Source organism: Hemicordylus capensis, chromosome 6 (genome assembly GCF_027244095.1).
Source record: "Hemicordylus capensis ecotype Gifberg chromosome 6, rHemCap1.1.pri, whole genome shotgun sequence".
NCBI lineage: Eukaryota > Metazoa > Chordata > Lepidosauria > Squamata > Cordylidae > Hemicordylus > Hemicordylus capensis.
In genome coordinates this window covers 33042632-33057686 of record NC_069662.1, presented here as the reverse complement: position 1 = coordinate 33057686, position 15055 = coordinate 33042632, and the positions used below count along the sequence as shown (strand labels likewise).

At 41.8% G+C, this 15055-nt stretch overlaps 2 protein-coding genes and 1 pseudogene across 2 annotated transcripts; 2 read left to right on the top strand and 1 right to left on the bottom strand.

Annotated features, from left to right (window-relative positions):
* Positions 1–358: 358 nt before the first annotated feature.
* LOC128331286 (olfactory receptor 1020-like) lies at positions 359–1324 on the bottom strand (annotated as a pseudogene).
* A 4962-nt stretch (positions 1325–6286) lies between these two features.
* On the top strand, positions 6287–7252 carry LOC128331285 (olfactory receptor 2AP1-like). Its single transcript, XM_053264637.1, has one exon. It carries the CDS (start codon positions 6287–6289, stop codon positions 7250–7252), a length of 966 nt encoding a protein of 321 aa, XP_053120612.1.
* Positions 7253–12449: 5197 nt separating this feature from the next.
* LOC128331284 (olfactory receptor 1440-like) lies at positions 12450–14126 on the top strand. Its single transcript, XM_053264635.1, has 2 exons — positions 12450–12593; positions 12891–14126. The coding sequence occupies exons 1-2, from the start codon at positions 12450–12452 to the stop codon at positions 13854–13856; spliced, it is 1110 nt and encodes a 369-aa protein (XP_053120610.1). The 3' UTR covers positions 13857–14126.
* Positions 14127–15055: the final 929 nt, after the last annotated feature.

Genomic DNA, 15055 nt, shown 5'->3' with positions numbered 1-15055 from the left:
AAGGCCACTATTACTATGGATATTTATAAAACGCTGTTCAACCAAAGTTCTCAAAGTGGTTTACATAGAACAATAAATAATACATAAATAATATGGCCCCCTGTCCCCAAAGGGCTCACATTCTAAAAACAAAAGGCAGATACCAGCAACAGCCACTGGAGGGACGCTATGCTGGGGTTGGATAGGGTCAGTTGATCTCCTGCTAAATATAAGAGAATTGTCACTTTAAAAGGTGTCTCTTTGCATAGTTAGCTGGGCTAACTTACTAAATTAATGAGAGAAGTATGATTTGAATCAGTTGCTTAGCACTCCACTACGTAAACTTTCACAAATAATGAGCTTTTCACATCAGACCACCTTATTTTTTGTCACCCTCTTCCAGTAATTTGCAACATTTATGAAGAGACCTTTTCAGGGCCTCCTTAACCTCTCTGTTTCTCAGGCTATAGATGAGTGGGTTCACCAAAGGTGTCATAATAGTGTAGCCAACAGAGAAGATTTTGTTCAGGTCTATCAACGTATTGGTTTGTGGCAACATGTATACAATCATAAGGGTTCCATAGAAAATGGTGACAACAGTGAGATGAGAGGATCAGGTAGAGAAGGTCTTTTGCCTTCCTGCTACAGATGAAATTCTCAAGATTTTAGAAATGATACAAAAATAAGAAGTCAATGTTAGGATAAATGGAGGAAGAGTAAATGCGGAACACAGAAGGACTATCACTCTATAAGTAAGCTGGGTGTCAGTACAGGATAGTTTTAGAATTGGGTAAGCATCACAGAAGAAATGGTTGATCACATTTGGACCACAAAAACTTAGCTGTGACATAAATGATGTTACAATGGCACTGGCAAGAAAGCCATTTAGCCATGAACCACATACTAGGTGTCTGCAGAGCCTGCTGTTCATCAGTGCTGCATAATGCAGGGGCTTGCAGATTGCTACATATCGGTCATAAGACATCACAGATAAAAGATAACATTCTGTGCCAGCCAAGCCACCAAAGAAAAAGTATTGCATGATGCAGACTCTAGTGAAAATTGCCTTATCACCGGATAAGAAACTGGCCAGCATCCTAGGCAGGATGGTTGAGCTGTAGCAAACTTCCAGGAAAGACAAATTGCCTAAGAAGAAATACATAGGAGTGTGGAGATGCCGATCAGCTACAATTAGTATGACTATTAGAATATTGCCAGCCATGGTCATAATGTAGATTAAGAGGAAGAGCAGGAAGAGATGAACCTGTAGATCCTGGAAATCTCCAAATCCCAGAAGGATGAATTCTGCAATCAGAGTTTCATTTTTTGTGTTCACGTTCACCATCATGTTATCTAGGGAAATAGTATGTGCAAAAAACAGGATTTGAACATAAGCATGCATTGTAAAGGATCGTTCAAAGTTTAACTGGGTGCAAAGTGGACAGGGAACCAGAAAATATTCCTGAAATCTGTCTGTTTCTGCTTCATAAATAAATAAACACCAAGGGGTGGGGGGATAATTCAAAACACCCCATTATGTTGGAGGGTGAGATGAGGTTCAATTCATCCATTCCTTCATGGGTCTTGATTCATTCATATGAAACATGAAATATCTTTGCCCTGGGCAATATCTAAAATTGAGAATGAAGATGTAGAAGAAGAGTTGGATTGTGCCCATTGGTCCCAATAACTCTCAGCCTTCATGAACTGAACGGTGTTTATAATATGGGTGTTAGGCACAAGCTTTGAGTTCTTTTTCTGTTTGTAACCTGTATTAGAGCCTACATGTATGCATGGTGATTAGGGGCAGGTGCCGAGGGCATGATTACTCTCTCCTCCCCAGATTTTGACTCTGCATGCCATGTCACATGCTCAGCACTCACATGTGCAGTTATGGAATGATTAGGAGAAAAATTTCCAAAGTTTAATTCTTTGTGGGTTTGGTTTTAAATAATTAGCTACAATAGTTCTCCATGTGTAATACATTTGGCCCAAATGTCTTATTTTCACCACTGTTTATTATTTCTGAATTTTATTCAGCAAAGGAAAGTTTCTTCTTTTAGTATTTGCAAAAATAAAATATGAAGAAACTCATTTTTCTAAGCAAATGTTTCTCAGAAATAAAGATACATTCTATAGCTGACAATATTTTCAACAGAATAATACACATAAGTAAAAAAATGGCCGGCACTCACACTCTAGAATGACTTTTGTAAGGTTGTCATTGTACATTATATACTATATTTACCTGAACAGAAGACTAGGTACATGTAAATGGACAAAATGTTGATGAAAAGAAGCCAAGGAACATAATTAGTTGTTAACAAGCATGCACAAGCCCCATATCTCCCCTTGTTTTTTCAGGTATTGCTCAGTGTAGCTAAGATAATAAATAGTGGGTCTACACCCTTGTCCATAAACCAGCACATCTAAGATGCTATGACAATCATGGACTCTGTTACTATTCGAAGATATGAAGACTTCTATTAATGCTCTCGATCATTTGCACCTTTGATGAAATAGGAAATTTCTTTACCTTATAGTGAAGGCACTCTCTGGGTATATTTATCACCCATGTAAAAAAGATTCAGGATATGATGCCATTTGTCTTGCCATTTCATCTGCTTCTCAAATATCATCTGTTTCAGTAAAGAAGTATTATTGTGGACTTCTAAGGTAATGTCTTGACTGTGTTCTAATCCCCAGTTTGTTTTCCATGGCTCTACTTATCATTTCACTGATCCCCAAAAGGGTTAATTATGTCTCTTTCCCATAAGAATGAGAAAGCTCCACAAGCAATTGAGGGAATAGGTTTTGACTCAGGGCATTGGGACAAAGTCAAAGTAGGCCCAAAAATGAGTCCTACTGAGGCAATGCCAGCTGCTGAATGAGATGAGTTTGATATAACACAGTGCCTAAGAGACTGAGTTATGTATTAGGAACCCCCTCAGTTTAAGTCTCACCTCCACCATGAATTTACTAGAAAGCCACTTAGGCAAGATACTCTTTCTCAAACTCAACTCCCCGCCTACATATGGGGATTGCAACATCTAAAATATAAAGCTTCTGGGCTCTCACTGACTGACTGACTGACATGAAGCTCCCAGACTAAATCACAAAAGATAGAAACATTCAATTTCTGTAGGTAGGTTCCAGACTTCCCTTGGGTACCAAAAAACCCCCAATTCCAGAAAAATGCATTACTTTCCCCAAAAACCTGGCGGGGCGGGGGGAGAACCTCTCCCATTGGAAAGCATTGTGAATGATACCATACAGAGATAGCAAAGGATGATGGTCACAGACAGTTAAGATGTTAATATGTTTGCAAACTCCAAGCCCTCACTGAGGCATTCCCTGACATGAAACACACAGACCAAACCACACAAGAGAGAAACATGCTTTTTTTTCAGACAGGGTCCAGACCTTGCCCAGACTACACCAAAAAAATCACCGCAAACCCAGAAAAAATAATCACTGTTTTGGAAAATGCGGAAACACTTTCGCCTTGGAAAGCATCAGGAATGATACCTCATATAGCTAAGAAAATATAAGACTTTTACTAGTGTGTGTATAAATGTATTGCTGAATTAATGTTTAAAATGTCGTAAGCCACTTTAAGCATCTGAGATAGCAATAGAGTGGGATATAAATCGAATAAATAATCAAATAAATAAATTTCTCTCAGATTATCTCAATGATATCTTACACTCATTTTAGGTAAAGCGTACATCATTTTGCTTGCTCCTAATCCCTGCTTTGATGTACTGTGATTCTTAAACTGGCTCCCAGCACAATGCTCCACTTCCAGCGTGAGGCAAGATGCCTCTAAATACCAGTTGCAAGAGAGAGCAAGAGCATCTCTTGCCTGTGGGCTTCTCAGAGGTGGACCACTGTGTGAAACAGGTTGCTGGACTAGATAGGCCTTGAACCTGATCCAGCAAGGCTGTTCTTATGCCAGGCTGAGCTGGTTGCAGCCAGCCTCATGCGAGGCAGGACATGTTGGGCATGAAATCAGGTCACATGTTTTTGAGCAGCCCTCCCCTTGTGCTCCACATTTCATCATTAGTTTCCCTGCTTTCTAGGAAACCTGTCTTTCCTGGAATCCTGCTACCGCTCAGTGATCCTGCCAGAGATGTTGTCCAGCCTCCAGGTTGGGGGGGAAAGTATATCTTTAAAAGCCTGTTTCACACAGTTTTCATCTTTGCTTATGTGGGATCCAATGAATACTATCTCTTTCCTTCTATGACTTATAACAAGTACTTAGCAACATGCAGACCACTCAGATGTGTTGCTCTTCTGAATGGCAGGCTGAGCTTCCAGTTAGCAAATGTGGCTTGGATAAGTGGAGTTCTGGCTGGTACAATCTTAATTTTGAAACTGTCATGGCCTTCCTTTTGTGGCCCCAATGTAATTGAACATTATTATTTTTATTTCTGAGATGAGGTAAATCCTCTGCAGTGACACCCATTTTCTTGAACTCTTGTCATATTTACCTGTATAATTGATCGGCCTCCCTTTGTCCTCACTGAGGCATCTTATGTTTTCATCATACCTACAATCCTTGGAATCCCATTCACTACTGGGAGGTGAAAATCCTTCTTCACCTGTTCATCTAATCTTACAGTAGTTCATCCGTTTTATGGAACTCTAGAGCTTCACACTAACTTAAGATAAACTTGCTTTATTTATAAATTCCAAAAAGTGCAGGAATTAAGTCCCTTCAATCAAGGGCTGAAGTCAGTCACAAACGTGTCAAGAACTGAAAATTGGGCAGAATATGCAACATTGTCAGGTTCACAGAACATGACCAATGTTGGCATATTGCTTCCCACCAATGGAACCAGGTGCATTGCCAAACTCTGGCAACTGGCAATTCAACTTTTGGCTCTGAACCCACTCATTGAGTCAGTCACTCAGTCTATCCTGCCTCACAGGGTCATGGTGAGGACAAAATGGAGTCCCCCTACAATTCAAGAATCCTTTTTACCACATATCTGTCAGCAAGATTAATCCTCACCTCCATTTCACTACCTAGGATTATATCCAAGAGCTCTAGATCAAATTGTTGTTATGCTGTGTTATGCTTTAGTTTGCATCCTCATTAACCTCAGAATCGCTCTTTTCAAGTAAGTAAGCCTCTTCTACAACAAATGGGTTCTGTTGATTGTGGCCTAAATTCCCTTTGGAAATTTTATTTGTTCTATGTAAATTTAAATTGCAAAGCTCATTATCAGAAATGCCAAGGGAGCTTAGTTTTTTTTTTTTAATTTACCTTTGCACAGAATATAAAGATTCCATAGAGAACATCACTTTATTCTGAAATAGCACAGAAGTATATGGAAGAGGCAGAGAGAGTCCATAATGCAACAGAAAGAAAAAGAAAAATGAGAACAAGTGATTTAAATCTTTTGAGCAGAATTGTGCAGTGTTGCTGTCCAGTGATCATAGCAAGAGTATTAGAGTTGGAAGGACCTTAGAGTATTGTAGTCCAACTCTCTGCTCAGTGCAGGAAACTGCCATAGAATCACTGTGCTGGACTGTCATCTGTCCACGATCTGTCTGAAAACCTGTGCACTGCCCACCAATGCAAAGGACAGACTATTCCATTGCTGAGCAGTTCTTACAGGTAGGAGATTCCTCTTAATTTCTAGCCTAAATCTGTGTGCTGGTAATTTCAACCCACTTATTAGAATACAAATTTGAAAATAATTCCCACTATAGCCTCTGAGATTGTTTACATGACTGGCTGGGTGGGTGGGGGTGCTGATTGAGCTCACCTTCCCCCCAGAAGAGTGCTGGACAGAGCACTCACCCAGAAAATCCATGAGCCCAGAGCCCTCACCCAGATAATCCATGCTGAGTGCGTAAGTGCAGAGCTATGGAGGTTGGGAGGGCGGATTTCCCACAATGCACCGTGCAACATGAGTGCTATATTGGGGGGTTCCGACAGGGGATGGGTGCTCTAGGAGCCCACCTTTGTGTCTGCTGGGGCTGAACACAGCCCCAGTGAAAACTCAATCCCGCTAGGTCTGAACATAGCCCTAGTGAACACACGATCACTCTAGCACTTTATCCTGGCTATGAGCTGGGTTTAAAAGTGGGGCTAGGAGGGGGTGCTGTGCTGGAATTGGGCCTGATCCCAGTGGTTCTAATGCACATCCTAACACAGTCTGGGATTCCCTAGCCTTGTTAGGGTCCTTATCAGAACAGCCTCTTTAAATGAGTAGACACTGGTATCTTGCTGTTGCTGCACTGAGATTCATTCAACCTACTCGCCAAATGTTATAACATTTTGTATTTTCTCTAGATGCTGTCAAGAGAAAAGGAAGTAGGGCAAAATCTAACCACAATTTCTGAATTCATCCTTTTGGGATTTGGAGATCTGCCTAAGCTACAGATCTTTCTTTTCCTACTGTTCCTGGTGATCTACTTGTTAACCATGGCTGGAAATCTACTCATTGTGATGCTAGTTGTGTCTGATAAACACCTGCACACCCCCATGTACTTTTTCCTAGGGAACCTATCCTTCCTGGAATCCTGTTACAGCACAACCATCCTGCCTAAGATGTTGTCCAGCTTCTTGACTGGGGAAAAAAGTATATACATAAGAGCTTGCTTTGTGCAATTTTTCATTTTTTCTTGCTTAGGAGGTACTGAATGCTACTTACTAGCTGTGATGTCTTACGACAGGTACTTAGCAATATGTAAGCCACTCCATTATGCTGCTCTTATGAGTGGCAGACTGAGCTTCCAGTTAGCAGCTGTGTCTTGGTTCAGTGGAGTTCTGGTTGGCACAAGCTTAACTTTGGCAGTTTCATGGTTATCCTTTTGTGGCCCCAATGAAATTGATGATTATTTTTGTGATGTTAGTTCTAACATAAGATATATTTCTTGCAGTGACACTCATTTATTTGAATTATCAGGCTTCATATTTACTAGCATATTTACCATGCCTCCCTTGGTCCTCACTGTGGCATCTTATGTTTTCATCATACATACAGTCCTCAGAATCCCATCCACCACTGGGAGACAAAAGGCCTTCTCTACTTGTTCTTCTCACCTCATTGTGGTTAGTCTTTTTTATGGAAGTCTGATGTTTGTATATATGTTACCACGCACCAAGAACCTAAGGCACATTAAAAAAGTCTTCTCTCTCTTCTACACAGTTTTGACCCCCCTAGTCAATCCCCTCATATACAGCCTGAGAAACAAGGAAGTGAAGGGGGCCATGAAAAAGGGTTTCAGAAAGTGTACAGTGTTCATAACATTATGATGACTTCATCCAACACTCACATGTGCATATGCACACACATATGGATGCACACACTGATTACAATGGCTGGTGAATCCGTTGGTTCCTTGCACCCGCCTATATCTTTGTGTTGTTGTTTTTTTAATCCCATTGCATCATGTCCCCTTCTTTAGGAAATGTGGTTGTCATGACAGAAGGATCAAAGGTTTTCTACCTTATGTTCCTTTTATATTGTGAGCCCTTTGGGGATAGGGATTTTCTCTTTCTATGTAAATCATCTAGAAAATAGTTTGTTGAAAAGAAGTGTATTAATAATAACAACACTAATCATTATGGCTGAGATGTTGCACAGTATAATTTGTGAGTTACTGAAGTGTCCATGCTTCTGTGACGACCTAAAAGACCTCTGCTGACTATAAATTTCGTAGTCTGTGCCTTGAACAAACTGCTGGAAACAAAACATCAAATCAGATTTTAGCTTTTGTAAGAGAGATTGTGACTTTGGAATTTGGACTTCTCATTCCTCACTTCTGTATTCCTGGTGAGACTGTTTAAGCTGATTATTTAGCAGTAAAACTGAAACTTGAGCTACTGGCTATTGCATCATATATTTCTGACCAACGTCTTGCATCGAGTGAGCTCCTCCTCCTCCTCCTCCTCCTCTTCCTCCTCCTCCTCCTCCTCTTCCTGGGAGATGCTCTAGCCAGAAGCCACTCAACTGCAGCTGTCCAGTTATTTGTCTTCCCTCTAACACAAGTAAGTGAAGTCAAGGATAGGTGGCTGGTGAAGTAAATGTAGGTGGTGGTAGCCAACCTCTGATAATGCATAACCTGTGGTTTGTCAGCCTCTGGTTCCAGGTTAGGGTGGCCCCTCTCAGCTCCTCAGCTACCAAGGCCCCATACCAGGCAGCCACATGTCACTCACGTTGCCAGACTGAAGACAAGGCATCAGCATGTTGTCCCAGCAGCCATAATTGGGCACAATTCCAAAGGGGGCATATCGATCAGGTTCAGCTCACTCTGGCTTTGCCTGCTGGCTTCCTCTGGCCAATGACAATTAAACCTCTTCCTAACTGTACTCCCAGCTATGGCACCTCAATAAAACTGCAGCAGAACATGGTTCACGTGCTAATTACTTGGCAGCAGAGGGGGCCATCTTAATTGGAGTGTGTGAGAATGGAAAGCATCCAGATGTATTATTTGAACCTACATACATTTTGCTGGATGTGGGTGGTGTTGTGTTGGGGGCCCCACAGGAGGGCTACTTGCCATTGCCCTATCCATGGTTGAAAAAGGTTTACCTCCCTCTGCACCCTCTGCTCTCTGAACCTAGGAGCCCATGGGCCAACACACCTCCAGCTTCAATAACAGAAAGCCCTCTGCATACCATGTACCCCAAGATATGTCTCTACTGTGCACAATTAGTGTTGGGAAGGTATGGAGGATCCCGTGTCCTCCCCTGCCCCATCGCAACCCCCCAAACCACTCCTTGCCCTTTCCACCACTGCACAAGGGGATCCCATGTACTCCCCTTCCCAATCAACCTCCCTAAAATGCTTATTGCCCTCCTCACCACTGGCAAGGTGTGAGAGTGGAGTTTTACACTTCCCTTTAGAAAGAAATACCTTTGGAACGCTTTCACTTTATTTGACAGTAATATACTGGCAGCCCTTTCATTAGCAAGGTGGGGAAAGTTGTTTGCAATTTCTGACCCCACTTCTGCTGCAGACGCAGGCAATGACACCGTGCAAGCATTACTGGATACCATTACTGTAACACATTCTACGTGGAGCTGCCCTTGAAGAATATTCGGAAACTGCAGCTAGTGCAAAATGCAGCAGCTAGGATTGTATCCCAAGCTAATCATTGGAAGCCAGCAACAGTCACTGGCAGTACTGGGCTGTAGCTGGAAAGGGCCAGTTGCTCTCCCCCTGCTCAGTAGAGAGATTCACCATGTTATAAAGGTGTCCCTTTTCCCACTTTGCAGAGGTAACTAAACTGGCAGCGGGTGTGTGTGTGTGTGTGTGTGTGTGAAAAAAGTGGCACCTGGGAAAGCAGTTGCTGGGTTGGTGAAGAAGGCGGCAGTTGCTGGCGGGGGAAGAAAGCAGCAGTGGTGCAACCAATGGCTGGAAAAAATGGTTGGACAGGCGGCCGGCAAGAGAAAAATAACATTGGAGGGGGGAGGGCTGAGAACAAGGGGCCGAGAACTAGAGGTACAGATGCTCTGAGCCAGGCCCAGCTAGTAAATTATAAAAAGTGCATGGATTAAGCCCCTTCAGTCAAGGACTAAAGTAGGTTACAAATTTTGGGTTGAGAATTGAAAGTTGAGTGGAATATGTGACATTGGCGGGTTTGTACAACGTGACAAAGGTTGGCATATTGCTTCCTGCCAATGGAAGCCAGGCTCACTTCTGAACTCTGGTGTGATGGTTGGAATCAGCTCCAGTCCTATCAATCACCTTTCAAAGCCCAGGGGGAACCCACTCTCTTAGGAATCCCAGGTAGGATTCCTAAGAGAGGGGCTTTAGAATGGAGCAGAGAGTGGCAGTTAAGGTAGCTAATGGTAAGAACAGAGCCTCAGAGAGTTCAGAGAAGCCAGGAGATAGGGATAGACAGGGATAGAGAGAAAATCTCTAGAAAGATAGGGTATGTTCTGGGACTGGTGGGGTTCCAGCGAGGAACTGGGTAGGACAGGATCTGTGTCTAAAGATCAAAGGCGATCCAACTGTTGCTACATTAGTCAGATTATCTGTCTATCTACAGAATATTTTTCAGTGGGTGAAATATGTCATCACAAATCTTACATCATAACTTATACACACTGTAGTCAAGTCTTCTTGTTGTTATAGAAACCATTATGAGTGTGGAGCCCTGACTGGGCAGAGAAAACCTTTAAGCTGCTTGTACTTAAATAAACTTGATTTTGTTTTATTTAAAAGTACATCTTGTGTCCATTGCATTATACCTTCTCCTCACACAGCCCTCAGCTACACTACTATCAGTTGTCAAGTTAAAAACCAAACCAGGAATAACTTGGTGGTGGCAGCAAAGACTGGATAAAGGGATGTTGAAACAAATACGTATTTCTGAGTGATATTGGCCCACATAAGGTCATTAACTTCTCCAGTTTTTGTTACAGACCCCTCTCACTAGCAGTGTCCCTGATAAGCCAGTAGGGTGCTGCTTTTCACATCAGGCAATCGCAATTCAACTTTTTACTTGTTCTCTGAACCCACTCATTGAATCAATCACTCAGGCTATTCTATCTCACAGGGTCATTGTGAGGACAAAATGGGGTCGGCGGAATGGGAAGATAAGAATATAATGGGGAAAATAACATAGGGCAATATGTGGGATCTGCAGTATGTTATGCCTGATAGAGCTGCCACTTACTTAGAAAAAACTTTCTTTAAACAATCCTCTATGGAAAGTTAATTAAAGTTAATGGTGACACAAAACAACAATCATTTTTACCACATGTACATCAACAAGATTAATCCCCACCTCCCCGTCAGTACACAGCTGTGTGAATTAATACTACCTAGAATTATGCTGAAGGGCTCAGTGTCAAATTGTTGTTATGCTAGATCTTTAGTTTTCTTCTTCATTAACCTCAGAATTGCTCTATTAGTTTGCATCTTCATTAACAGCAGAATTACTCTTTTCAAGTAAGTAAGCCTCTTCTACAATAAATGGGTTCTGTTGGCTATGGCCTAAATGCCCTTTGGAGAGTTTATTTGCACGACATGATTTTCCCTTCTCCACAAACTGCAAAGCTTATTATCAGAAATGTCAAGGGAGCTAAGGGTTGGTGTTTTAAAAAAAAACCTTTCTGCAGAATATAGATTCCATTGAGAACATCACTTTATTGTAGACTAGCATATCGGTCTTCATACAGATAAATCAGAAGTATATGGAAGAAGCAGAGAGAGGTAAGAGGGTCTCTTATAATGCCAGTCAATAATGCTAGTCTGTCTGCCTGTCAATAATGTAACAGGAAAAGAAAATGAGAACAAGTGATTTAAATCTTTTGAGCAGAATTGTGCAGTGTTGCTGTCCAATGATCATAGCAAGTATGTTGGAGTTCGAAGGACTTTAGAGTACTGTAGTCCAACCCTCTGCTCAGTGCAGAAAACTGCCATAGCATCACTGTGCTGGACTGAAAACCAGTGCACTGCCCACCCTGCTCAGGGCAGAGTATTTCATTTCTTAACAGCTTTTATAGTTAGAAAATTCTTCTTCATTGCTAGCCTAAACCTGCTTGCTTGCAATTTCTACCAACTTAGAAAACCATATCCACTGGTTTTTCATTGACTGCTCCTGCAGAGATGCCTGCTTTATTGAGGGATAAAATTTGGATCATCTTGTTATGAAGCAATAGGAAACAAAGAGAGAAAATCTGGATAAAAGATACGGGATTCAGGAGAAAGTTGTGGGCAAACCAAAGAAGCAAGTAAACGACTAAGCTTTGGATACATGAGACTGTAAAGTACTGAAAATGTGTTGTAATTTTTTTTATTACTGTCATTTTGAGGCTTAACAAGGATGAGCTCACACTTAACAAGTGTGAGCTTTTGGTCATCAGGAAATCCATAGGAGGAACATTAAGTGCACAAAATGACAGTTGACATCAAGGGATAGAAACACTTATCTTATATGCTTAAAGATGCCATCCTGGGTATGCTTAGAGCAAAACTCATTAACACTGGTATGATTTTTCTGTAGAGATATGCACAGGATTAGGCTTTCCATCAAATTCATTTCAATGGGATTTTGGAAACTTTGGTTTCAGTAATGATTTTAGGAATGTGCTGTTGATTTACATTTACTAGCTAGAGATGAGAGAAGAAAAACATCCCTAGGCAATATTATTGATCCCAAATCCATGTTTTAAATGGCACTCCATCTATTTCATGAACAATTGGTTTTTGGAATTTAGACCTTGGTATATAAGTAATATCTGATATTTGGTATAAAGCAGAAGTCTGAGATAATCAGCAGTACTTGTCATCAATATTAAAAAAGGGGCCAGTTAAAAAGTATCACATATTCTCAGTTATGTTTTTGCAATGAAATTGAAAAAGGGATTGAACTCAGTCAATTCATTTAAATTAATTAAAGAGGAGATGACTTTGGTGCTGATACAAAGGGATCTGTTAGTGCAGGTAACGCGTGTACAGTTCAGGCTCTCTTTTCATTGACTCCTCCTCGTTATTGCTATGGATGCAGCTTTGACGTCATCACACAATGGGCAGGTGGGGCTGGTTGAACTCACCTTCCATCCAGAGGAGTGCCAGTCTGTTGCAAGGAGTGCAGACCATGCTTCCAGACAATCCGTGCTGCATGCCACAGCGCAGAGCTCCGTAAGTTGGGAGATTGCAAACCTGGACTCCAGATACCCCGTTAAACCCAATATATAGCTGTTAAACCCAGCTAACAGTTGGGTTTAGGTTAGGAGGAGCTGCCATGCTGGAACTGGCCCTGATCCCACTGGTTCTCACATGCATCCTAACCCACGCTGGCCTGGGCTTCTTAGCCTGGGTTAGAGTGCTTGTGAGAATACCCTCTTTAAATGGCATTGTGGATGCCCGAATATTGCTGTTGCTACACTGAGACTCAACTTACCCTTAAACTGTCATAATGTTTTCAATTTTCTCTAGATGCTGGCTACAGCCAAGGAAACAGGGCGAAATCTAACAGCAATTTCTGAATTCATCCTTTTGGGATTTGGAGATCTGCCTAAGCTACAGATCTTTCTTTTCCTACTGTTCTTGGTGATCTACTCGTTAACCATGGCTGGAAATCTACTCATTGTGATGCTAGTTGTGTCTGATAGACACCTGCACACCCCCATGTACTTCTTCCTGGGGAACCTATCCTTCCTGGAATCCTGCTACAGCACAACCATCCTGCCTAAGATGTTGTCCAGCTTCTTGACTGGGGAAAAAAGTATATACATAAGAGCTTGCTTTATGCAGTTTTTCATTTTTTCTTGCTTAGGAGGTACTGAATGCTACTTACTAGCTGTGATGTCTTACGACAGGTACTTAGCAATATGTAAGCCACTCCATTATGCTGCTCTTATGAGTGGCAGACTGAGCTTCCAGTTAGCAGCTGTGTCTTGGTTCAGTGGAGTTCTGGTTGGCACAAGCTTAACTTTGGCAGTTTCATGGTTATCCTTTTGTGGCCCCAATGAAATTGACCATTATTTTTGTGATGTTATTCCTGACATAAGATATATTTCTTGCAGTGACACTCATTTATTTGAATTATCAGGCTTCATATTTACCAGCATATTTACAATGCCTCCTTTGGTCCTCACTGTGGCATCTTATGTTTTCATCATACATACAGTCCTCAGAATCCCATCCACCACTGGGAGACAAAAGGCCTTCTCTACTTGTTCTTCTCACCTCATTGTGGTTAGTCTTTTTTATGGAAGTCTGATGTTTGTATATATGTTACCACGCACCAAGAACCTAAGGCACATTAAAAAAGTCTTCTCTCTCTTCTACACAGTTTTGACCCCCCTAGTCAATCCCCTCATATACAGCCTGAGAAACAAGGAAGTGAAGGGGGCCATGAAAAGGGGTTTCAGAAAGTGTACAGTGTTCATAACATTATGATGACTTCATCCAACACACACATGTGCATATGCACACACATATGGACGCACACACTGATTACAATGGCTGGTGAATCCATTGGTTCCATCCTTGCACCCGTCTATATCTATGTGGTTGGGTTTTTTTAAAAATCCCATTGCATCATGTCCCCTTCTTTAGGAAATGTGGTTGTCATGACAGAATGATCAAAGGTGTCTACCTTATGTTCCTTTTATATTGTGAGCCCTTTGGGGATAGGGAACCATCTTTTTTCTCTTTCTGTGTAAATCATCTAGCAAATGTTTTGTTGAAAAGAAGTGTATTAATAATAACAACACTAATCATTATGGCTGAGAGTATAATGTGTGAGTTACTGAAGTGTCCATGCTACTGTGAGCACCTAAAAAGACCTCCTGCCAGTGCTCTTGCTCTAATACCTAAAGTTGTGAAATCACACTTTTGCTACACTGCTTGCATTATTTCCAGTGTAAATATCTTCTTACTTAAGAGCCTAGGTGATGCTTTATTTTATTTTATTTTATTCCATTTTATTTTATTTAGTGTTTGCAGAGTTGTAGGTAGTTCAGAACTGCTTGCATCACACTTTGCAACATGTCAGCCAATAAAAATAAGTTGAGCCACAGGCTGAAGGGTGGCTAAATGCCATGCAGAATTACCATTTCTTTGCAGCTTCCTCCATTGCTGCTGCCTGGACACTACTGCCATTGCCATCTTATGTCATGCCCCCACTCGAGGCCATTGGAGAGGAGATGGGGGGCAGGTGACTTACTACCTCTGATAATTCCTAACTTGTGGTTTGGCAGCCTCTGGTTCCAGGTTAGGGTGGCCTCTCCCAGCTCCTCAGCTACCAAGGCCCTATACCAGGCAGCCACACACTGATCACATTGCCAGACTAAGGACAAAGCATTAGCGCATTGTCCCAGCAGCCCTAATTGGCCACAATTCCAAAGGGGATGTAACAGTTGTGCTCAGCCTGCTAGCTTCCTTGGGCCAATGCCTGCTAGCTTCCTTGGGCCAATGACAATTTAACCCCATCCTAACTGTACTCCCAGCTATGGCACCTCAATAAAACTGCAGCAGAACATGGTTCACGTGCTAATTACTTGGCAGCAGAGGGGGCCATCCTAATTGGGGTGTGTAGAAAGGCACTCATCCAGATGAGGACACTGTATTATTTGAACCTCCATACATTTTGCTGG